The sequence below is a fragment of the Pituophis catenifer genome, unplaced genomic scaffold (genome assembly GCF_029215685.1).
Source record: "Pituophis catenifer annectens isolate HBS135680 unplaced genomic scaffold, rPitCat1.0.hap2 SCAF_4, whole genome shotgun sequence".
Taxonomy (NCBI): Eukaryota; Metazoa; Chordata; class Lepidosauria; order Squamata; family Colubridae; genus Pituophis; species Pituophis catenifer.
This window is the reverse complement of record NW_027256884.1, coordinates 115,268,429-115,293,883: the sequence shown is the minus strand read 5'-3', so window position 1 is coordinate 115,293,883 and position 25,455 is coordinate 115,268,429. Positions and strand designations below refer to the sequence as shown.

The 25,455-nt window shown below is 39.4% G+C and overlaps 1 protein-coding gene across 1 annotated transcript; it reads right to left on the bottom strand.

Annotated features, from left to right (window-relative positions):
* Positions 1-4,433: 4,433 nt before the first annotated feature.
* On the bottom strand, positions 4,434-24,509 carry LOC139316263 (matrix metalloproteinase-27-like). Its single transcript, XM_070942883.1, has 11 exons — positions 24,408-24,509; positions 22,046-22,284; positions 19,829-19,977; positions 19,604-19,732; positions 18,249-18,365; positions 15,599-15,760; positions 14,986-15,106; positions 13,083-13,213; positions 9,635-9,794; positions 6,955-7,058; positions 4,434-4,534 (listed from the first exon to the last, which is right to left on the bottom strand). The coding sequence occupies exons 1-11, from the start codon at positions 24,507-24,509 to the stop codon at positions 4,434-4,436; spliced, it is 1,515 nt and encodes a 504-aa protein (XP_070798984.1).
* Positions 24,510-25,455: the final 946 nt, after the last annotated feature.

The window sequence follows — 25,455 nt, the reverse complement described above, 5'->3', positions numbered from 1 at the left end:
CCACCAAACATTTGAGAGGTCCTACAATTAAAAATAACAAGAACACTAATATCTTTTTTTTTTAATTTGATTTTAATTATAACATATAGTGATACATTGAATACATTTTCGGTTCATTGGTGCAAATATATACATATATACATCTACATGCATTATTACTTGTCTTTTATTTTATATTGTTTCTTAAAGCTAAATTTAATTTCAAAACGTTTAAAGATAATAGTGCTCAAATCTCTAAGACTAAATGTAATACTGTTCATTTCTCCATGGATTTTGTTGATTAATTAATACTTAATCTCTATACTCTATTTCCTTCTTTATTTCTTTTCCCCATCCATTCGTACCACATGTCCCACACGCTATAAAATTCCGAATCTTCTCTGTCATTAATTTCTGAAGTCAATTTGTTCATTTCGGCGCACTCCAGTATTTTCCCAATAACATGTTCTTGAGGTGGTATTTGTTTTTCTTTCCAATACTGGGCAAAGGAAATTCTAGCGGCTCTCAGAATATGTATAATTAAGTACTTTTTCTTTTTTGCATATTCAATTTTAAAAATTCCCAGGAGAAAGGCTTTTGGTTCGAAATCAAAATTTTCTTTTATTATTTCTCTAATCCACATCCATATCATCCTCCAGAATTTTTGTGCCTGATTACAAGTCCACCAGCAGTGATAGAAAGTACCCTGCTGATGGTCACATTTCCAACATTTAGGGCTCGAATTGGGGTAAATCTTCGCTATCCTAGCTGGGGCCATATGCCATCTATAAAACAGCTTGTATTGATTTTCCTTGTAAGCCGTCGCCTTTGCCATTTTAAGATTATTATTCCATATTGAATCCCATTCGTTCAGATTTATATTCTGTCCAACACTAGTTGTTACTAATCCGTAACAACACTAATATCATGGCATCCGGTCCCATCACTTCCTGGCAGATAGAATGGGAAGAAATGGAAGCTGTGACAGATTTCTTGGGTTCCAAAATCACTGCAGACAGTGACTGTAGCCATGAAATTACAAGACACATGCTCCTTGGGAGGAAAGCTATGACCAACCTAGATTGCATATTAAAAAGCAGCGACATCACCATGCTGACAAAGGTCTGTATAGTCAAAGCTATGGTTTCCCCAGTAGTAATGTATGGCTGTGAGAGTTGGACCATAAGGAAGGCTGAGCACCAAAGAATTGATGCTTTCAAATTGTGGTGTTGGAGAAGGCTCTTGAGAGTTCCTTGGACTGCAAGGAGATCAAATCAATCAATCCTAAAGGAAATCATCCCTGAGTGTCCATTGGAAGGATAGATGCTGAAGCTGAAGCTCAAATACCTTGGTGTCATGACCCCATCAGAGCCTGAATCCGCAGGGGAGGATGAGCCAGAGCTGTGGCCAATGGAAACTGAGGGGGTGGCTTCATTGGCCTTGGAGGTATGGGGGGAGATGAAGAATGACAAAGCTCAGGCGATCAGCAAGGACCACCCCCTCCTGATCCCTGAGCATGGAGAGTGGAGAGGAGGCAGGAACAGCACAGGCGAACCCTACATCTCGGAAGGACAGTGCCCCATCCCTCTTCACAAGGCACACCTGGGAACTGCGACTTAAGGAGATGCTATGGGGAGATTGTGTTTGTTGGGAACAAATGCTGAATTTGTGGAGTTTTGTGTGCCATTGCTGACATTTGGAGTTTCCTGGACTTATTCCTTGCTTCTTGGACTAATTTCCTTGTTTCTTTGCTTCCTGGACTCATTAACTTATTCCTTTACCCTGCTGGATTTCTTGCTTTGAAGACATTGTGCTAACAGCATTTTGATGGGCTACTTGCGGCCAGAGACTGCTGCTGCTGCTGTGTGTGTGTGTGTGTGTGTGTGTGTGTGTGTGTTTGTGTGTTTGTGTGTGTGTGTGTGTGTGTGTGAGAGAGAGAGAGAGAGAGCACTTTTCTCTGGGACTTGCCATAAATGTGAGAGTGTTTGGGGGAAAGTTGGAGGAATAAAGGGGCATTTTGAACTATCAGCTGACTGTGTTGCCTCCGTGCCTTGCCCCAGGTCATCACACTTAGTCACCAAATGAGAAGAGAAGATTCGCTGGAAAAAAATCTGATGTTGGGAAAGATTGAAGGCGAAAGGAGAAAGGGATGGGAGAGGATGAGATGGTTAGATAGTGTCACTGATGCAGTAGGTATGACTTGGGCAGACTGAGAGAGACAGTGGAGGACAGGGGGGCTTGGCATGCAATTTTTTTTTTAATTTGATTTATATGCCGCCCTTCTCCGGAGACTCAGGGTGGCTTACAATGCGTTAAGCAATAGCCTTCATACTTTTGTATATTTTTACAAAGTCAACTTATTGCCCCCACAAACTGGGTCCTCAATTTACCTACCTTAGAAAGGATGGAAGGCTGAGTCAACCTTGAGCCTGGCAAGATTCGAACTTACTAATTGCAGACAGTTGGAGTTAAATTACCATGCATTAGTCTGCTGAGCTATCCAGGCTTCGTGATCCATGGGCTCACGAAGAGTCAGACATGACTTAGTGACTGAACATCAAAAACTCTCAATACTTCCAATAAAATGAATTTTTAAAAATTGAGATGGATAAAAGTGATAGAGATTTATACAAATGTGTATGCATAAAAGCAGGAGATACTATTTGGCTGCAAAGTAGTAATCTATTGCCTTCCTAGGCATTCATCTTTCCTGTTTTAAAAATCCACATCACATAGTAATAGCACTTAGACTTATATACTGCTTCACAGTGCTTTACAGCCCTCTCTAAGCGGTTTATAGCATATTTTCCCCAACAATCTGGCTCCTCATTTTACTGACCTTGGAAGGATGGAAGACTGAGTCAACCTTGAGCCTGGTGAGTTCGAATCGCCAAATTGCAGGCAGCTGGCAGTCAGCAGAAGTAGCCTGCAGTACTGCATTCTAACCACTGCACCACCATGGCTCTGATATCATGATATCTTGTCCTGAAAAACGTGTGAAACCTAATCAAAGCCTCTTTCTTCATTTCAATCAAGTTAGAGTTGGAAGGGACCTTGGAGGTCTTCTAGTCCACTCCCCTGCTCAAGCAGGAGACCCCATACCGTTTCAGACAAGCGACTTTCCAGTCTCTTCTTAAAAACCTTTGAAGCACTTACAACTTCTGAAGGCAAGCTGTTCCACTGGTTAATTGTCCTCACTCTCAGGAAGTTTCTCCTTAATTTCAAGTTGCTTCTCTCCTTCATTAGTTTCCATCCAATGTTTCTTGTCCTGCCTACAGGTGCAGGACAAGAAAATATTTTGGAAAATAGGTTCACCCCTTCCTCTTTGTGGCAGCCTCTCAAATACTGGAATACTGCTATCATGTCCCTCCAGTCCTTCTTTTCTCTAAACTAGCCAAACCCAAATCCTGCAACTGTTCTTCATATGTTTTAGCCTCCAGGCCTTTAATCATCTTAGTTGCTCTTCTTTGTACTTTTTCAATTTTTCCAGATGAAAACACACACACACACACACACACACACACACCCTGAAAATGATGATAATGATGATGGAAGAGGAGGAGGTCTTATATACTTAGCCAAAGTAAACTATGGTGTAAAACAATGTGCAACCACAGTTTTAAACTGTTTAGAAATAGAAACAATGACTTTATGCGGATTGGATTTGCAAATCATGCCATTTGTTTATCTGGTTCACAAACAGCAAGAATTAAAAACAGATTTTCCCAACTGAAATTTGCTGATGCGCATGTTTATCTGCTATTCAAAACCTTCAACCCAACTTTACTTTCGTTCAGTAATGATTTTCGAAGTGTAACTTCTGTATTTTGTATTTAATATGAAAAACATTTTCTAATACATGGGTGTCAAACTCGCCGTGTCACGTTGCCGTCACGTGACGTATTGTGATGTTTTTTCCCTTCGCGGAGCTGGGGTGGGCGTGGCCTGCACGTAACACATCCGGCCCGCGGGCCGCCAGTTTGACACCCCTGTTCTAATATAATACTTTGTTTTTATTAAAATTATTTTCTCGTCTTATTGTACATCAACTACAAATACATTTTAAAAGCTAATAGTTTTTTTAAAAAAATTGCAAATCTATTTCAGAATGCATAGCATTGAATTGGCACATATTCTCCAGCCAATGCAATTCCCTGAACTTAGTGAATCTTATTTGGGGGCAAACATGCAGACTATTAGTGCCCATGTCACAGAAGAAAATGCAGTCACTGTTTACAAGCAGCTAAAGTAGGAGCATATAACTGTTTTGCAACCATCCTGCGGACAGCAAAAAGCTAATTTTCAATATTTCTTTACTGCCATCTAGTGTTCCACTGGATCTTTGCTTGCCAAATGTATTATCTGTGATATACAACAGTTCATAGTTTTAGTGCTTTAACAGAATCATCTGTATACTATTTTCTTGTTACAGGAGTTGTGTTTTAAGAAAATTTCTAGCAATTAAGCCAGCTGTTGCTTTTCATTACACGAATCACCCTTTGAGTCTTCGGATCAAACTCCCACTGCTTGGACCCATGGAAAAAATAGAAGAAACCTAAAAGGAAAAACATCGTGTTATATAGGAAAATGATAGAAACATAGAAAACTGACGGCAGAAAAACATCAATCGAGTCTGCCCTTTGAGGGTTTTTTTTTTTGTGTTTCCTTTTTAATTTATTTGTTACTATTTTAATTTTTTTTTCAGCCAGATGTTCAGACTGTATTTGGCATATTTGTCCCTTAATTTATTTATTTTTAAATTTTTTTTTAAAAATGTCAGATGGTAGACAAGATATCAAAACAGTGCCATCAGTTTTAAAAAAAACCATGGATAGCATAAGGTAGGTTTTGTAAATTTATAAACCAGTAGAGGACAATATTTGTAGCTCAGGGTTGAACTGTTGAATTGACCCACTAGCACTGATGACGTTACCTAATTGGGTAATGAAATGTTTACAAGAAAATAACCAAGTTCAAAGAATACCAAGGAATCCTCCCTCCCTCCCAATTTGTAAATGCTGTAGAAAGTATGATTGACAAAAGATTAGTAGAGGCATTCTCTAGTCTTGCCTCCAGAAGTTGTGAATGCTCCAACACTGGAAATTTTTAAGAAGATGTTGGGTAACCATTTGTCTGAAGTGGTGTAGGGCTTCCTGCCTGGGCAGGGGGTTGGACTAGAAGACCTCCAAGGTCCCTTCCAACTCTGTTATTCTATTCTATTCTATTCTATTCTATTCTATTCTATTCTATTCTATTCTATTCTATTCTATTCTATTCTATTCTATTCTATTCTATTCTTTCAGCTGTGATATGATTGTAAAGACGATGATACGGCAAACTCAAAAGTGGCAAATCTTTGCAAATGTCTATGGAGATTCTCAGTCATCCAGGTCATGGTTGTCCCAAAAAACTTTCAAGAGGCCACTGGACTTTCTGGTTTTTCATGGCACAGCACAGGAGAACAAACACATCACGACTAGATTCAGCAGTCCATCTCCATTTATAAAAGGCACAGGCCGCTCTTTTGAAGACAAGAAAGTCCATATTTTGGACAGAGAGGATTGCTGGTTTGGAAGAGGGATCGAAGAAGCCATCTATGTCAAAATCGAATAGCCCTCTCTCAACAGAGGGGGAGGGATACAACATCACAGTGGTGGGATTCAAATAATTTAACAACCAGTTCTCTGCCCTAATGATTTCTTCCAACAACCAGTTTCCCAAACTGCTCAGAAAGTTAACAACCGGTTCTCCCGAAGTGGTGTGAACTGGCTGAATCCCACCATTGCAACTTCACCTCTCTCCCATCTATATCACTGTCCTTTCAACAGTTCCAAGAAGGCTCCACACCCATTTCCACCACTCAGGTCACCCTGATGACACAGATAAACCTCCAGGTAACCTTGATGACTGGCTAAAAGAATGCAAATAACCAGCTGTCTGAAAGGAGTATAAATCCTTCCTTTTCCCACTATCCAGTCAGAGCTGAAGAAGCTTCTTGGATGAGAAGCGAAACGTCTTCAAAGAAAAACCAGAAAGTCCAGTTGCCTCTTGAAAAAGCACCTTTGGGACAAATCTTTGCAAATTTTATTCAAATCTATTCAAAGCCTTTTTATGTGTTTCTGGATAACATTTCTGCATTTCACTTTTCAGTCCTTAATATTGACTTCAGAAGACTACTGGATAATACAGATTATTATGCAGATTAATGAAACTGTTTAAGGTTTATTGTTAACCATTTTTTTAATAAAGATAATTATAAGTGAATTATCTTGTGATACAGTACAGTTTTTCTATTGCTTTTAAGTGCCACTGCCATAGGAATGTGGCATACAAGTAAATAATGATAGTATTTATTTATTTATTTATTTGTTTAAATTTCTATACCGCCCTTCTCCAATATAGGACTCAGGGCGGTGAACAGCCAAAAGTAAAAACAAGACATACATACAAAACATACAAAATCTAAAAAACTGATTAAAATAATTAAATATCTTGGCCATAATTAAAACTGTTCCAATTTAAAATCAATTTAAAATTTGACTCAAGCCAGCCCAGCTAGTTGAAATAAATGGGTTTTCAGGGCCCGACGAAAAATCCGGAGGTCTGTTATTGTACATAACTCTGGGGGGAGGTTGTTCCAGAGGGTGGGCGCCACCACAGAGAAGGCTCTCCCCCTGGGGGTCGCCAGCCGACATTGCCTGGCGGACGGCACCCTGAGGAGGCCTACTCTGTGTGAGCGTACTGGCTGGTGGGAGGCTATTGGTGGCAGAAGGCGGTCTCGTAAGTACCCCGGCCCTAAGCCATGGAGCGCTTTAAAGGTGGTCACCAACACCTTGAAGCGCACCCGGAAGACCACCGGGAGCCAGTGCAGCTCGCGCACTGTAGACAAGTTCCCAGGTCTATGAGCAGGTCCATGATCCATATTTTAGATCCACATTAGAAAATACATTAGAAAATACATTTCCCCCCCCTTACCATTGAGCTGGAAGGCAGCATCAATCTTCTCATCAATTTCAGGAAAATCATCGCTTATATTCCTTGGGTAATCCTCATCCATGGACTGAGTATTTTCATCATACCTGAAAAATACAATTCAAGGAACATATTAAGTGAAAGATGTGCCTGGTGTGAATTCACCCCATGGTCCTAATGAAAGATAGTGAGAATAGCTGTTGGTGGAATATGTGATGTGGGGAAAGATGAAATAGATATAAGCAAACAGAATCCGATGGAGAACAATACAATACAGATAGTCCTTGACTTACAACAGTTTGTCTAGTAACTGTTCAAGGTTACAATGGCACTGAAAAAAGTAACTTATAATCATTTTTCACACTTATGACTGTTGCAGCATCCCCATGGACTTGTGATTTACATTCAGATGCTTGACAACTGACTAACATTTATGATGGTTGCAATGTCCCAGAGTTACATGACTCCCTTTTGCAATCTTTTTCAATGTGGAAAGCAGATTCACTTAACAACCGTGTTACTAAATTTAACAACTGCAGTGATTCACTTAACAAATATGGCAAGAAAAGTCATAAAACTCACATAACAATTTCTTACAATATTTAACAACATAAAATTTGGGCTCCATTGTGACCATATGTTGATGACTCTCTGTGCGCCACTAATGACCTTCCATTCTATTTGTTGATTGTTTGGAAAGTAATATATAAATATTTGTAATACATTTCATATCCGTATTCTGTTTTCCACACCATTACATTCGGATGCAGTGTTTATTAGTGCTTGGTGTTATGTTTAGAAAGTGTGAACATTTGCTTTAGGAGATGAAATGTGTTATCACGTGTGAGTCCTAAAACAAGGAGGCACAAAAATTGTGAGTGTGGTTGAAGATATGCTAACCTCATTTGAAAAAAAATGGGTAAACTGTAACCAAAAAGTGTCTGATGCTAAGATAAAAAAAAACTGAGCTAGATTTGCTGTGAGATAAAGCTAAATTTGATTTGGTTTAAATATGAACAATTAAAAGAATTGCTCCCAATGTATATTGTAGGTTGTGCACTTCTCTTTTATATACCTTATATACTCGAGTATAAGCCGACCCGAATATAAGCCGAGGCACCTAATTTTACCACAAAAAACTAGTAAAGACATTGCAGGAAAAAATGCTTTTAGAAGCCTCGGACGATCAGGCAACTCAGCTGGGATTGCCAGAGGCTTTTAAAGGCATTATTTTTCCTCACTCGAGTATAAGCCGAGGGGGGCTTTTTTAGCATAAAAAATGTGCTGAAAAACTCGGCTTATACACGAGTATATACAGTATATAAAACTACCTGTATATAGCACATATACAGGTAGTCCTCGACTTACAGCAGTTCATTAAGTGACCGTTTAAAGTAACAACAGGGCACTGAAAAAAGTGACTCGTGATCATTTTTCTCACTTACAACCAATGCAGCATTCCCCATGGTCATGCGATGAAAATTCAGACACTTCTCAACTGACTCATATTTATGACGGTTGCACTATCCCAGGGTCATATGATCTCTTTTTGTGACCTTCAGACAAGCAAAGTCAATGGAGAAGCCAGATTCACTTAACAATTGCAGTTCATTCACTTAACAACCTTGGCATGAAAGGTTATAAAATGGGGCAAAATTCACTTAAGAACTATATTGCTTACAGCGGAAATTTGGACTCAGTTGGTGGTCACATTGGGATCTCTCTCTCTCTCTCCCTCCCTCCCTCTCTCTCTCTCTCTCTCTCCCTCTCTCTCCCTCCCTCTCTCTCTGTTTAATGTATGTATTTGTATGCATAGGCATGGGTGTGGGGGAATACATGTGGACACAGAAACAGACACAAGAAATAGAATCACAGAATTTTCTAAGACTTATGAAGATTTTTTTAAAATGGAGTTTTCCTTGCCAAACCTACTGCTAGGAAGGTTTTTCTAGTGTTCTGTTAGAATGTCCTTAAGTCTGTATGGGGTCTGCTGTGTATTTGAAGATCATTTATTTTATTTTATTTTATTTTATTTTATTTTATTTTATTTTATTATTCATATTTCTATGCCCCCCACTCTCCGAGGATTCTGGTGGCTTACACCAAAGACAGTATACTAGATAGCATATTGACCCCCAACAATCTGGGTCCTCATTTTACCCACCTCGGAAGGATGGAAGGCTGAGTCAACCTTGAGCCGGTGAGATTTGATCCGCTGATCTGCTGAACTAGCAGTCAGCTGAAGTAGCTGCAGTACTGCACCCTAACCACTGCGCCACCTCGGCTCATGGATCTAAAGCAGGGGTGTCAAGCTCGCTTCATCATGTCATGTAACGTATCGGGACTTTTTCCCCCTTCACTAAACTGGCGGTGTCACGTGACACATCCGGCCCGAGTTTGACACCCCTGATCTAAAGGTTAAGATTGTTAGAAGTATAAAGTTGGTTTGTTTGATTAAGGTTTTTTTAAAAAAACTTAATGTCCTTTAAAAATCTGTTTTGCTTTAGTTTCCCTTTTTTTTGAGTTCACTCCGCATTTTCTTTTACTGTTGTTATTAAAACTTCCAATAAAAATATTTTTTAAAAAAGCATTCGAAAATCACTTTAATATTCCCCTTCTGTCTTTTCTTCCTAAGGCTCATTATGATCATTATTATTTTTAAAAGGGGTTCAAGAGACCTTACCTCCAGTATTGGTTGCCAACAAAGAAATAGGTTTTTCTAGTATCTTTATCAAAAACAGCAGCGTCGATTTTCTGAATGTTTGTTGGGAATCCCAACTTGTCAATGGGTTGGGGATAGCCAGGCTGCATTTGAAGCCTACTAATCATCCAGAATTTATTACCTGTCGAAAGACATAGGAGGAAAGAAAGTCAAAAGTTTTCAAATTTAATTAAATAATCCATGTATGTATGTATCCATTTAATCAGTTTTAAATGAATGATGGCTGCCCAAATACAAGGCTCTTCATTTTTTTCAACTTCATTTATTTTATTTAAAACATTTATATACCCACCCATCTTTTAACCAACTCTGGGCAGCTCCCAATTTTTTTTCTTAAAGCAAAACCCAGTGTGAGTCCTACACAAGAGTCTTTCATCCAACATCTGTAGAGATACTCAGTAATTCAGGTCATGGTTGTCTCGAAGGTGGTTTTTTCAGGAGGCAACTGGACTTTCTTGTGTTTTCTTCTCAAATCTTGAATTAGAAGTTTACGAATGAGCAACCTGGCAGTACTAGAGTGAAATATATGGCTTCTTGGATGAGAAGTGAAACATCTTCAAAGAAAAAACAAGAAAATGCAGTTGCCTCCTGAAAGAAACTACCTTTGGGACATCAAAAACAAACATTCTTCTTCATTTACAGAATCCTTTCAATGTGCATCTCCCTGTCTTAAATCTTCCTTGGTTCCTACAGCCAGGCAAGCTGTTAGCCAGCTCAGGGGGGCTATGTCAAATCTATTTGAACATTTCTCCTCCCTTTCTCTTGCCAGTGGAATTTGGCTGCTGTTCTTAATCACCTAGCTTTAAAAGGAGATGAATTCCTAAAGAACACAGACCTCTCAAGAGCTGTTAGTAAGACAGATTTGGAGAGATGGAAAAATTTGCAATTATCGTTAATAGGAAGAATAGCAACAATCAAGATGAACATATTACCAAGACTATTGTTTTTATTCCAAACAATTCTGATAAAATTGGAGAAAAATTATTTTGAAAATTTGAACAAAATAATAGTGAAATTCATATGGCAGGGGAAGAAGGCGGGAATTAACTTAAAACTATTACAAGATACGAGAACCAGAGGAGGATTACCAAACTGGGAATTATACTACCAGGCAGCAGTGTTAACATGGATGAAAAAAGGGATTGTATTGAGAAATACAAGATTATTGACATTGGAGGGACATTGACTTGCAACTGGGTTGGCATGCTTTTTTATGGTATGGGAAAAATAAGATAGATGGTTATTTTCAAAGACATTATATAAGAAATGCTTTATTATTAGTATGGGAGAAAATTAGAGAACAACATTATTTGAAGATACTAGTTTGGCTTTCGACAATGGAAGCACTAATGCAGCCAAATATTATTAATATGGAAAATATTGTTAGATATAAGGATATTTTGTCAGAAAAGGGGGAACTTAAAATGAAACAAGATTTGGAAAAGCAAGGGATCAATATGGCGTGGTATACACAACTGCAAATACAATCTAGATATGAAAAAGATGCAAACTTATATGGTTTTTATATGGAATTTGACAGAATTAGATAAGATATTAACAGGAACAGATGAGGGGGTGATAAGAAAATTGTACAGTTATTTATTGAGTATTAAACTAGAAGAAGAACAAGTTAAAGAAACAATGATAGCATGGGCAAAAAATATTGGACATACGATAGAGTTAGATAAATGGCAGCAATTATGGGATAGAAATTATAAGTTAACAATGTTAACTGCATACAAGGAGAATCTGTTGTATAGATGGCATTTGTCACCTGAAAGACTGTCAAAAATGTTTAAAGATAAATCAACTAAATGTTGGAAATGCCATTGGACACCGGGATTGTGTTATCATATGTGATAGACGTGTGTAGAAACAAAAAAAATACTGGGCAAAAATTTGTATGTGGTTGGAGAAGATGATGCAGCAGCACATTGATTTAACACCTGAGATATTCCTGTTGGGGATTTTACCAGGGAACTATAGTAAAGAAAATGTATACTTGATTATTCATGTAATAACTGTGGCTAGAATTGTATTTGCACAGAATTGGAAAGGTGAAGAGATTCCTGCAGATGAAAACGTGATTAAGAAAATATTGGACTTACCACAGCAAGAATCACATTTGCAAAAAATTGGAAACAAAAAAATGTACCCTCAGACGAAACAGTAATTAGGAAAATTCTAGAATATGCAGAGATGGATAAAATGACTATGGAGTTGAAAGAGAGAGAGGATTCGGAATATTATGAAATATGGAATAAAATGTACAGTTGGCTCGAAAATAGAAATCAGAACAAGAAATGTTTAACTTAATATTGATGAAACTTAAAGTAACTGAACAACATTAAATAAAAAGATATAAATATAAACAAATATAAATGTGTAGATAAGAACAATGACTATTATAATGTGTATGTACAGTATATATGTTAGAGTAATGCGATTATTCTATCATTGAGTAGTAAATAGAAATAATAGAATAGAGAACTACAAAAGCAAAATACGTAAGTCGATACGAAATGCTGTAAAATTACCATTGTTATGTTCAATACGTTATGTCTTGACATGTTTTGTTTTTATATATGTGTGATTGTTTTTTGTGTTGTTTTTAAAGACAAACTATGTAATAAAAAATATTTTTTAAAAAAGAAAATAATGGAATGTGCAGAAATGAGTAGATTTGAGTAACTTGCAATTAATGGAAAAGAAGAATCTGATTATTACAATATATGGGATTTATTTTATCAATGGATAGAGAATAAATAGGAAAGTAATGTATAATAAAGTCAAATAAGTTAAGATGAGAAATGTTATGCCAATAGATACATTAAGTATTAAGCATTAATACTAAAATAAGAGTAGATATAAATAATGAATCTGGTGGTAAACTTCGTGGTAAGCTTCAACTGTTATGCCACAAAAAAATTGTACCCAGACGACACACTGTGTAATGAATGATGGAATGTTTTGTATTAAAAGAAAATAAAAAAAATTAATATATATAAAAAAAGAACTGTTAGTAAGGCTTCCACAGGAAAGTTGTGTATCAAACTTGGTAAGATAATGGACACTGAGGAGCAAGGACTTGCATCATGACACTATCCCCATCATCATGCAGAATTTTGCTCTTTCCTCATAAACTTGGCTATTAGCCTTGAAAATTCAGTGCCATCTCTCCTTTTGCCTAACCTCTCCCTTCCCCCCCTGTTTTTCTTTTTCTTATTTCCATCTTGTTTCCTCTTTTCCAACAGCTGCTTGCCAGAGAAGTTGCTATTCTCTGAGACCCGAACTGAATGTTTGCAGAGAACTTTTGAAATTAATCCAGGGGGCATATATATCACTCTAGTACTGCAGGTTGCTCGTTCCTAAACTTCTAATTCAAATAATACAAGGCTTAATGTCTTACCTTTAAAGAAAAAAACCTGGTCATTCATATTTTCATAAGCTGCCTGGATTCCAGATGGCAGGAGAGGCGACAAAGTAGAAATTGGTTCCATGTCCACTTCAGAGCCAGTAGGATACACTCTCCAGATGTGCCTGCAATAAATGTGATGGTGCATTTCCTATTACTAAAAATAATTATTCTGTGAATTAAAACAGGCAACTGATTCTATTGTAAATCAGTAAAGCATAGAAACCAGTCTAACATAGCCAGAAGGATACAATTAGGGTCAAAAGCTGAACATAAGAACATTTTTGGTGCAATGGCTTGTATATGTCTAAGGAGATTCTCAGTCACCCAGGTCATGGTTCTCCCAAAGGTGCTTTTTCAAGAGGCAATTGGACTTTCTGGTTTTTCTTTGAAGACATTTCACTTCTCATCCAAGAAGCTTCTTCAGCTCTGACTGGATGGTGGATCCTTCCATTCCCCATCATCCATTCAGAGCGACACTCAGGTCTCAAACCATTGGGCTGTTAGCTCTCCAGCCAATAAGCCCAGTGTCTTTAACTGCTGAGCATTGCGCCCTCTTGCAAAGAATATAAATCCTTCCATTCCCCACCATCCAGTCAGAGCTGAAGAAGCTTCTTGGATGAGAAGCAAAGTGTCTTCAAAGAAAAACCAGAAAGTCCAGTTGCCTCTTGAAAAAGCACCTTTGGGACAATGGCTTGCATATTTACTCACAAGTAAGGCCCTAGTAAGGCCATACTTTCCCTAGAAAAGTATGTTTTCTGGAGATTCATCCTAGTAAGATTTCAGGCTTCAAAAACTAAGAAAATAAGAATCCTTTTGAGCTAGAACCCTATAGTTCTGTAATCTAGTGGTTCAGGCATTTATTATTTGACACAAAATCTACCTTGATTGGTTCCCTCTAAATTCCAATCCACGTGCAATTTGGAGGAAAATAATTCTGGTGCTATTCTAAGGTTTATAGTGAGCAAATGAATTGTGAAGTATATATACTTACGGTTAAGTTTTAATGAATCAACTTTCTGCAATGGAGTCAGAAAAGTATGATGAGGCAAAATGTCTATGGAGATTCTCAGTCATCCAGGACATGGTTGTCCCAAAGATGCTTTTCCCAAAGATCACTAGACTTTCTTTGTTTTTCCTTGAAGATGTTTTACCTCTCATCCAAGCTTTTTCACTTCAGAACTGAAGAAGCTTCTTAGTTGAGAAGCCAAATGTCTTCAAGGAAAAACCAAAAAGAAAAAGCACTTTTTGGGACAACAATGATGAGGCAACAAATGAACACAAGGTGGAAAAGATTTTATTTTCAGTGTCAAACTACTCAACTTGCAGATATACCATATTTTTCAGTGTATAAGACACACTTTTTTCCCTCCTAAAAGAGGCTGAAAATTTGGGTGCGTCTTATACTCCGAATGTAGCTTTTTCAAAGCTTTTTTTCAGCCCTAATGAGGCTGAACGAGTGAAGCGATCTACGTGTTTTGCCTGCTCCCTCCGACTCTCAGCTGTGCTTTAGAAGCTTTTTTTCAGTGAAGCGATCTTCCGTGATTTGCTTGCTCCCTCCAACTCTCAGCTGTGAAGTTTTTTTCCAGTCCTAATGAGGCGCTAACGAGTGAAGCGATCTCCATGGTTTGCCTGCTTTTCTCATTGCTTCTCTCTCCAAAGATCAGTTGTGCTTTAGAAGCTGTTTTTTATCCCCAAGCAACTAATGTGCTGAAGCTGACCAGACTAAGAACGCTAGCCAGATGAAAACCTGAAAGGCAGATTTTTTCCCGCTATTTTCCTCCCTAAAAACTAAGCTTCATCTTATACTCCGGTGCGTCTTATACTCTGAAAAATAGGGTATGTACTATGCAGCTGTTCTGTCTTTCTCCTTTTATAGTAAGCAAATCCTGTTTACCTTCCCTTAAAAAATATGACTTCTCTTCGGAAGGTAGTGATGGCATCAAAACGTAGCTTAGGATCACAGGCTTTTGGTAGCGTTGGCTTCACTGGTTCATTTGAAGGATTTTGTGATGCTCCTAAAATAATCAGATGGAATATGATTAATTATAACACTTATTCTCAGAGTGAAAAGGGATCTATTTGAAGATTGTGGACAAATGAAGTGAACTATGCAATATGTGTAAGTTTTATCTAATTACATAATGGCATCATTTCCAGAACACTTTCATGACACACAAAACATCATAATGGGCTTGTTTTTGAAGCCTACATTAAGACAGAGTTATTGTCTTAATAACTTTTTTTTAATAAAAAAAGGACACGGTGGCTCAGTGGCTAAGACGCTGAGCTTGTTGATCGAAAAGTCGGCAGTTCAGCGGTTCAAATCCCTAGTGCCGTGTAATGGGGTGAGCTCCCGTTACTTGTCCCAGCTTCTGCCAACCTAGCAGTTCGAAAGCACATAAAGGGCCTGGAAAAATATTGGACATGCTTTCAAACAAATTAAAGGAAGGTAGGTTAAAATCTGAATCATGGTTTTGTGAGTGAACTCTGCAAGCACGCTTTCTTACCATAGATGGCCTGAATGGCATTAATATCATCTTCAGAAAGTGGAGATTCATCAGGGTCAATGGGTTTATAATTGGGAAACATCAGTGCTCTTGGATCATTAGAATGTGCAAGGCCAAGTACATGCCCAATCTCATGTGCAGCAACAAGGAACAAGTTGAATTCTAAATAAATCAATAAATCAATAAATCAATAAATCAATAAATCAATAAATCAATAAATCAATAAAACATAGTTATACATGGACTGTAGATACATACATGAAGTTCCACTGAGTTCACTGAGATTCAATCTCAAGGAAATGCACATATGATTGCTCTATTTGAGGCTTACATGGAGAAAATGAGACATTTGTAATACATGCATATAATATACAGTAGAACTTCACAAGGCATTACATACAGGAACAATGTTTTATTTGTATAAGGAACATGTCCCTATTTTCAAGAGAACCAATTTGGTCTAGTCAGGGGTGAAATGTAAAATCTATTACTACCGGTTCTGTGGGCGTGGCTTGATGGGGGTTGTAATGTGACTGGGTGGGCGTGGCCAACCTTTTTTTTTTTTTCAAAGCATTTTTTCTAATGCTTTGAAAAGCCTCTCTGCCGATCAGGAACTCAGCTGGGATCATCAGAGACTTTTCAAAGCATTTTTTTTACCACCTCTTCGGCCAAGAGGTTGCAGAAAAAAATGCTTTGAAAAACCTCTGATGATCCCAGCTGAGCCGCGGGATCATCAGAGGCTTTTTTTTTTTACTTTTAAAAGCATTTTTTCATCAGAAGAGGTTGTAGAAAAAATGTTTTTAAAAGTAAAAAAAAAAAAGCCTCTGATGATCGTGTAGCTCAGCTGGGCATGGTGGGGGGGGGAGGGCGCAGGGATTTTTGCTACCAGTTCTCCGAACCACCCGCCGCCATCGCTATCAGATCGGGCTATCCAGTCCGAACCGGGAGCATTTCACCCTTGGGTCTAGTACAGGGGTATCAAACTCATGTCGTCACGGTGGCGTCATGTGACGTATCGGGGCTTTTTTCACTTTTGCTAAACTGGATATGGGCATGACCAGCACGTGGTACTGGTCTATTAGTTAAAGAAGTTCAGAGGCTATGGGAAACCACCTGTGTGAGTTGGGCCACGCCCTTAGGAAGATTGATTGGTAAGCCACTTTTGAAAGTGTTGCTGATAAAATTCAATGACTTGTTTGTGTGGTTCATGTCTCAGGATTGACCTTATGGACCAATATAGCAATTCCAATGTTAAAGTGTTCTTAGGTGTCCTTACAAGCAGTCATGGCTGGCCTTGGAGCAATTAATTCCTATATCCCAATTCACAACGTTTTCAGGGCATAATGGCCAAGGCAGTTTGTGGTGGGATATCTGTTTTTCCAGTCTGTTCAAGGCAGTGGATTGTAATAATTCCTGCTGTGTTTGTAATCATTCCTACGGACAGCCATGCAGAACATGATAGCAAATCAGCAATATAGCTCCGGGGCTCACATAGCAGATGGACATCCAAATTAGATGAATGTGGGAAAACAGGATAGTTGGATCTAGTCTTTTCAACGCTGTTGTTGTGGCCCACCAGCGGCCAGCAGAGCTGACAGCAGAGTCGGACAGTGAGGAGGTTGGGGACGAACTTGGACCAGTCCTGGGGGCTGGGGAAAGCTCAGACGAGGGCTCTGCATCGGAGGCAGAGAGGGGGCCAAGGCCATCTGATAGTTATGTGCTGCCTCCGGAGTCTCCAGAGCCTCCGGAGTCTCCAAAGCCTCTGGAGTCTGACATCAGTGAGGCAGAAGAACAGCAGGAGCCTGTTCCCAGCGTGCGCATGCATAGAGCTGCCAGAAGACAAGAACAATTAAGGAAACAGGGTCGACTTGGGAGTAAGGCTTGGAGATGATTGGCCCCTCCCATAAGACATAAAAGAGGAGCGAATGGGACATGAGCTTTTGCAGGAAGCAATTAGTTCATCTGGTCAGTTCAAGCTTTGAAAAGTTCTGTTTGACTCTGTGCCAAGTTTGGCCTTGCCCTGCGTGTGGCAATTAGTTCTCTGGCAGCATTCCAAGGGAGATAATGTGGGTGTTTATAAACATTCCCCTGAAAGACTGTTTGTGAAGCCTTGCGGACTGTGAATGACAATAATTCACAGCAGTGTAAATAAAAAAGGTTTTACTGGGACTAAGATTGTGCTTTATACTTTCTAAGGAAGCCTAGGTCAGAACAGCTGTCCACACTTACTCCTTCTTTGCCCATAGAACATCCATTTTGGGGCTTTCCATGTGTTATCTCTGGCTGATGAAGCTCCATTAGCAGTTTCCTGACTTCCCATCCAGTTCAGTGGGAGTTCCAGCTGAAGCTGAGAACTGTATTGATGGCTAACAGAAACTAATGTCCTATCTAAACATCCACTATCTATTTATATTGGAAGCTGAAGAACTCCATACAAATAAAACTTATAAAAAGTTTCAGTCAGCCATAGCTGTTCATTTTTTTAAAGGCAAGAAGAACCATGGATGATGTATAATTATATATATATCAAAATAAGTGACATTAATGTAGACTGTTCCCACTGCTATAACTACAGGTAAAATGTCATTATATCCCCGCATTTCTACAAGGAAGAATTTCCACCACTAAAGTGGAGAATCTTTAAACTTACTAATGGTGGAGTAAGGGAGAGGAACAGCAGAAGACTTCAGCTTTGGGGCTTTTTTCAAAGCAGGAGTTCTGACATCTTCTGCTGGAGCAACAGGGTAATTTCTAGATCTTCTTTGCTCTGTAAATAAATGAAGAAACAATGACACTTTCAAGTTATCCTATCCTATTACTTCTAGTTACGAGTGATAGGAGCAAGCCAGAAAATAATTGGAATAATTAGAGGTGATATTTCCCTTCCCTGTTTTCCTTTTGATGGAATTCCTACTTACTTCAGTGGTGGGTTGCCCCTGGTTCAGACTGGTTTGCAAGAACTGGTAGTAAAATCGGTGGGAGGCTCCGCCCACTGACTCAGACGTCATCAAAGTTGATCTGTGCATGCGCAGAAGAGCGCGTGTGCGCAATGCGAACCGGTAGTAAAAGTAAGTAGAACCCACCCCTTAAATACTTATAGTATTTATCTTGGTTAGCTCTAAAACCTGCCTTTGACTCAGAAATCTCTGAATGAAAACGGTTTGCTTCAAGCTTATCATCCCATAATACTGAATTTACATACAGGTTGTCTTCAACTTATGATCAGTTGCTTAGCAACCATTTGAGTTATGATGGTGCCCAAAAATAGTACTTATGTCCTGGTTTCAAAATTCTGATGTCCACCCCCTCCTGCAATCATGTGACTGCATTTTGGATGTTCAGCAACCAGCCCAACAATTAGACATACTGTAGCCATTTTGCAGTGTGATCACATGACCCTGGGATCACATGACTGCAATTTACAACATTACAACAGCTAGCATTTACTTTTCATAGTGAACAATAGGTTGGCTAACGACTGTGGCATTCATGTAATGAGCATGATGTTTGCTACCATATTTGCTCACCATATTCACTTAACAGCCACCTGAAAAAGGATAATAAAATTGAGTCCAGTCCCTTGGTGATTCATTTTATGACCATCATGACTTACAACCATAATTGCGAGCTCAATTATGGTCATAACATAAGGACTGTCTCTAATTGAAAGTCCCATGCATGGTTCAGTGGAACTCAGCTCAGATAACCATGCACAAGAATGCAGTGATACTCCTTTTAATAACTTCATTATTATTCTGGATTGTCCTCTTTGGAGGATTATCTACAGCAGGCGTCCCCAAACTTGGCAGCTTTAAGACTTGTGGACTTCAACTCCCAGAATTCTCCAGCCAGCATAGCTGGCTGGAGAATAGCAGAGCTGGCTGGAGAATTCTGGGAATTGAAGTCCACAAGTCTTAAAGCTGCCAAGTTTGAAGACCTCTGTTCTACGGCTACAGTGAAAAATAGCTCTTGCATTTCAAAACTGAAAGATTTATTACTACTTACCATACAAATTGCCTATCCAGGTTTCATCCTCATCAAAATGGACATTTCCACGGAAGTAATGACCAGGAGGGAAAGCGTGCCCAAGGACACCTAGAGGTCCATCAAATGGCCGTGGACAGCGGCCATGCACTGAAAGACAACATGACATGAGATTACTGTACTGAGATCACTTCATAAAAAAGAGCTAAAAGAAACTTAAAGCTGCTGTAGGATTTAAGGTGCTACCTCTTGTTGCAAACTCAATCATGATGTCTGCTCGCCCTCTGTGCATCCTGTCGAAAGTCAAAGGAGTGACTTTACTCCAAACTTCAAAAGCTTTCTTGATGGAGGCATCCACATCAGCTCTCTTCATGTCAGGCGTGTAATTCATAATTCTAAGAAAATTAAAATGCAGAGCATTTTCTCACTGAAGCAGTTTGGTCTATTCTAACCAGGCTAGAAATCAGGAAACCGTGAGTTCTAGTTGTACATTAGTCATAAAAGCTAGCTGGGTGACCTTGAGCCAGGCATTCTCTCTCAGCCTAATTCACCTCACAGGGCAAAAATAGGAGGCAACAGAACCATTAGGTACTGTATATTTCCTTGAGTTATTCATAACAATAATAAAGGTGATTTAAAAATAAATAAATCCGTTGCATTTGCCAATTGCCAATTATTATGGCAATTAACAATCTGGACTGAAAAATGAACATACAAATAAAAAAAACAGAGATCCAAGTAGATTGAGACAAATTGTTGTGGCCCGCTGGTAGCCAGCAGAGCTGGCAGCAGAGTCAGACAGTGAGGAGGTTGGGGAGAAACATAGGCCAGTCCTGGGGGCTGGGGAAAGCTCGGATGAGGGCTCTGAGTTGGAGGCAGAGAGGGAACTAGACAGCAACGAGGCAGGGGAACAGCTGGAGCCTGTTCCCAGTGTGCGCATGCCAGAAGACAAGAACAACTCAGAAAGCAGGGTCGACTTAGGAGTAAAGCCACACCTTGGATGTAATTGGCCCCTCCCATAGGAAACAAAAGAGGAGTGAACCGGGAGTGGGCTTTTGCAGGAAACCATTCGGTTGGTCATTTCAAGAGTGGAAAGTTCTGTTTGTGACTCTAAGAGACTCTGTGCCAAGTTTTGCCTTACACTGCATTTGGAAACAAGTTTGCCAAGCAAGATAAGGTGTGTTGATAAATATTCCTTTGAAAAACTGTTGGATAAGCGTTGCTGACTGTGAATGAAAGTAATTCACAGTTGTATAAATAAAAGAGGTTTTGCCAGGACCAAGACTCTGCTTCCTGCTTTTTAAGGGAGCCTAGGTCAGAACACAAATGGCTGAAATCTTTCCAATTCATGTTGACCAGTTCCTGGATAGAGTTATTCATGTGACTTTTATTTTTTTATTGAGGTGTGAGCAAAACAAGTTTCCCTTCCCCCCCACCCAAGGCATTTTCATCCAGTGAACTGTTTTTGCAATATAGCAGTGTCCAATGTCTCCAGGCTACAACACAGTCCTTTCAGCAGTTCCAAGAAGGTTCCATACCCATTTGCACTATTCAGGTGACCCTGAGGGCACAGATAAACCTCCAAGTGGCCTCAATGACTCTCAGAAAGAGTGCTAACAACCAGATGACTGCAAGGAATATAAATCCTTCCGTCCTCCACCATTCAGTCAGAACTGAAGAAGCTTCTTGGATGAGAAGCCAAACATCTTGAAGGGAAAACAAAGTCCAGTTGTTTTTTGAAAAAGCACCTTTGGGATTTCCCTTATATTTCATTTCAATTAAATTGAATTATTAAATCAAATTACATAGATTAATATTCTCACTGCCTAGTCGTGTACTTAATAATTTCTCTTTTCTATCATATTTAAAATACTATTTATAGTGAACTTCAGAGTTCTCCGAAACTTTCACGAGAAGCAATGCAATCAAAAGTTCTAAATTGTACACCGATACTATAAATATTCAAATTTAGTTTTTCCAGTTTAAAATGAAGTTCTAAGAGTGACCATTAATTTTCAGTATTTTTCAAGTTATAAGTGCTGAGTTTAAAACAAAATTGTTGTTGCTTAAGATCTATTCTGCAGTGGTGGGATTCAGCCGGTTCGGGCCAATTCGGGCGAACCAGTAGTTAAATTGCTGGCTGGCCCCACCCCTTCCCGCCCTTTCCAGGAGTCCCCACGCATCCCATTTTGGCTCCCAGGAGGTGCAGGAGGCCTAGTGCTGCCTGTCACACCCCCTCACCACACCCACCATGGCCACGCCCACCCAGATGGTCATTAGGGCAGAGAACCAGTTGTTAAATTATTTGAATCCCACCACTGCTATTCTGTACACAACTATAGTAAGGATGTACTGCGTTACTGTTATCTGAGACATGTTGACTTAGATTTAGATGATATCACAAAGAATTTCTTGAGGTCATCTCATTCATTTGGTCTATCATCAAATTACTGTATGTTTTACCTGTATGTAAGCTTGGTTTTTCCCCATCCAGGAAGAGCCAAGACATACTGTCCAATATCAGGGATACCACATCGTGGCTGCTGCATGACTTCTAGGGTTTCAGCATCAATCTTTCCTGTTACATTCAATCTAAAAAAGTCTTGCATTTGTTTGATTTTATCCACGAAGGACAAATTATTTAACTTCCATCCTCGCTGCCTCGGATCCGCTTTTTGCTCATAAAACTGATTGATATATGCCTGACAAAAACAGAAAAGCATTTTAAGTCTGAAAATGAACATATAATTTTCACATTGATTTGTTATACGCTGTAATCTATTAAATGTTTGGTTGGTAGAACAGCAATGGCATGTTCATTTTTGCATTTTCTTAGAAATATTATTACAGGTAGTTCTCGATTTATGGCCACAATTGGGAACAGAACTTCCACTACTAAGTGATTTGGTTGTTAGGTGAGTTGTACCTGACATTTTTGCCATGGTCATTAAGCAAATCACATGGCCATTAAGTGAATCCAGTTTCCCCCCCCCCATTGACTTTGCTTGTTAGAAACCCTCTGGAAAAGTCACAAATGGCCATCATGGGACTCTGGGATGCTGCAACCATTGTCAATACATGTCATTACTCACATTTTGACCATGTTACTTGCAAGAATCATATATCTGAAGACAGACCACAAGTCATTTTATTCAGCAGCATCATAACTTTGAACAGTTGTTAAACAAATGTGTTGTACCTTATGATTCTTGACAAATGTATCTTGTCTTTTTATGTACACTGAGAGCATATGCACCAAAGACAAATTCCTTGTGTGTCCAATCACACTTGGCCAATAAAGAATTCTATCTGTCAAATGATCCTATCCAGACCAGGAGTTAATACTGAGTGGAAGTGCCTGTTCTTCCTGCCCCACCCCCCCACAAATACAGGATTTATGTCCATATGTCTGTTGATGTGTGTTGACAGAATGCCAAGCTGCCATGAATTTTGGAATTGGCTTGGCCTAAAATGTCAACGGTTTAATTGTGGCTCTTATTTGCCGAGATTAGTTGGGATTCTTTATGAGTCAAGATTTAAGGAATGCTGATCCCGTCTCATGACTGTCAGTTGACAGGTAGTCAGGCAGGTAGTCCTCGACTTACAACAACATTTCAGTCCAAAATATCTGATGCTAAGTGAGACAGTTGGTAAGTGAATTTTGTCCCATTTTATAACCTTTCCTGCCACATTTGTTAAGTGAATCACAGCAGTTGTTAAACAAGTAACACAGTTTTTAAGTGAATCTGGCTTCCTCATTGACTTGGCTTGTCAGAAGGCTGCAAAAGGGGATCACATGACCTTGGGACACTGCAACCATCATAAATATGAGTCAGTTGCCAAGCATCTGAATTTTTGATCATGTCACCGTGGGGATGCTGCGACGGTTGCAAGTGTGAAAAATGGTCATAAGTCACTTTTTTCAGTGCCATTGTCACTTTGACTGGTCACTAAATGAACTGTTGTAAGTCAAGGACTACCAATATGTTTATATATGTCCATTTTCTATTTCTCTATCCTATATAGTAGTTTTTACTGTCTTTGCAATGTATGTGACAGGTGATCTATGTTTTTTGGGGGGTGGGGGTAAGATTACTGGATCTTTGGAGTTGTACAACATAACCATTACAATCTATGAAAAAGGATAACTTCCAGGGGTGGGCTTCAAAAATTTTAGCAAGGGGTTCTCTGCCCAGTGGGCGGGATGGGCGTGGCCTAGTCAGCCTCCTGCACCACGATGGGGGGGCATTTTCGGCCCTTCCCGAGCCTCCGTGTGAACCCTGCACTTACCTGCATCCAAAACGGGCCGTGTGGGGACTCCTGGGAGGGGAGGGGTGGGCGGGGCCAGCCAGAAGTGGGATTTGGGGGTTCTCTGACCTGCACAGAATCTTAGCTAGAGCTTCTTCCGAACTCCTGTGAACCCCCAGCAGCCCATCCCTGATAACTCCGCCATACACTACAAATTTCTCACTACAATTTCTGTAGCACACAAATCACTCTAAAATGTCTTAAGCAAAGCTAGAGCACCAGAATTCAGATAAGTAAGACACGGCAGCAGATAAACAATTAGGGGAAAACACAATACCTTAATCAAGGAACAATCAAGAGGGGAAAAAGAAAACATATCCCAAACAAGACTGGCAAGACAAGCTCGTATATATAAACAACCAGTATACGTCCCTCTCCTATGCACTGAGGTTGTTACGTAGACTGGTAACTAAACATCTGCAGGAAAAAAGCAAGCTCAAAAAATATTAAGAACCCCACCTTTCAACCTAAGGTAGCATTGATTCTAAGTTTCTCAGAGCCCCAGTGGCATTGTTACCTGTGCAAGCTGTTGGTTTTGTTCTTCGCTTCTCTTCTCTGAAAGGATGGGGAGTCCATAAGAAAGTGCAAAACACCAAAATAAAAGCAAAATATGCTTCATGTTAAAATTGGTTTGCCTTGTTTAAAGAGCAGCAAAGTTTCTGCCTCTGCTATTGCACTTCATCTGGCTTTCAATTTTTTTGTGCTTTATGTTTCATAAAGCCAGCTGTGGACTGACTCAACATTTCATCATATTCTGATGATGAATAAATAAATAAAAATAAAAAAGCACACAAACCAGGAGAAGGTGTCACAATGCAAGCAGACTTAAAATCTTGATTATATAAAACTTTATAGCATTGAACTAGCATAAACACTTTCTAACTCTCTCTGGCTATCTTTAAATATTTTTCTTAAACTGTGCCTTTAACCTATACAATATTGCAACTCCTACCCATACTGTGACTGAATTAATATATTACACTAAGTCTTAATGGGATTTTTTTTTCATTGTTACACGAGGTTAGGCATTGAGGTTTGTAAACTATGATTTATACTACCGTGTGTAGTGAAATCTCACCATTTACAGCTCTTTCTGTAGATTGATTTAGAAAGTCATGAGCAGAGGAGGGTTTCGGCAGGTTCTGACCAGTTCTGGAGAACCAGTAGCCGAAATTTTGAGTAGTTTGAAGAACCGGTAGTAAAAATTCTGACTGGCCCCGCCCCCATCTATCCTCTGCCTCCCAAGTTCCAGCTGATCAAGAAGAAATGGGGATTTTGCAGTAACCTTCCCCTGGATTGGGGAGGAAATGGAGATTTTACAGTATCCTTCCCCTGCCACGCCCAGCAAGCCATGCCACGCCCACCAAACCATGCCCACAGAACCGGTAGTAAAATAATTTGAGACCCACCACTGGTCGTGACATATGTGAGGTGTAACCACACAGATATTTAAAACACCTTTAATCCTTCAATCAGAATAAAGCTGGAAGGATCCTTGGAGATCTTCTAGTCCAACCCCCTGCTCAAACAGGAGAGCCTATACCATTTCAGACAAGTGGCTGTCC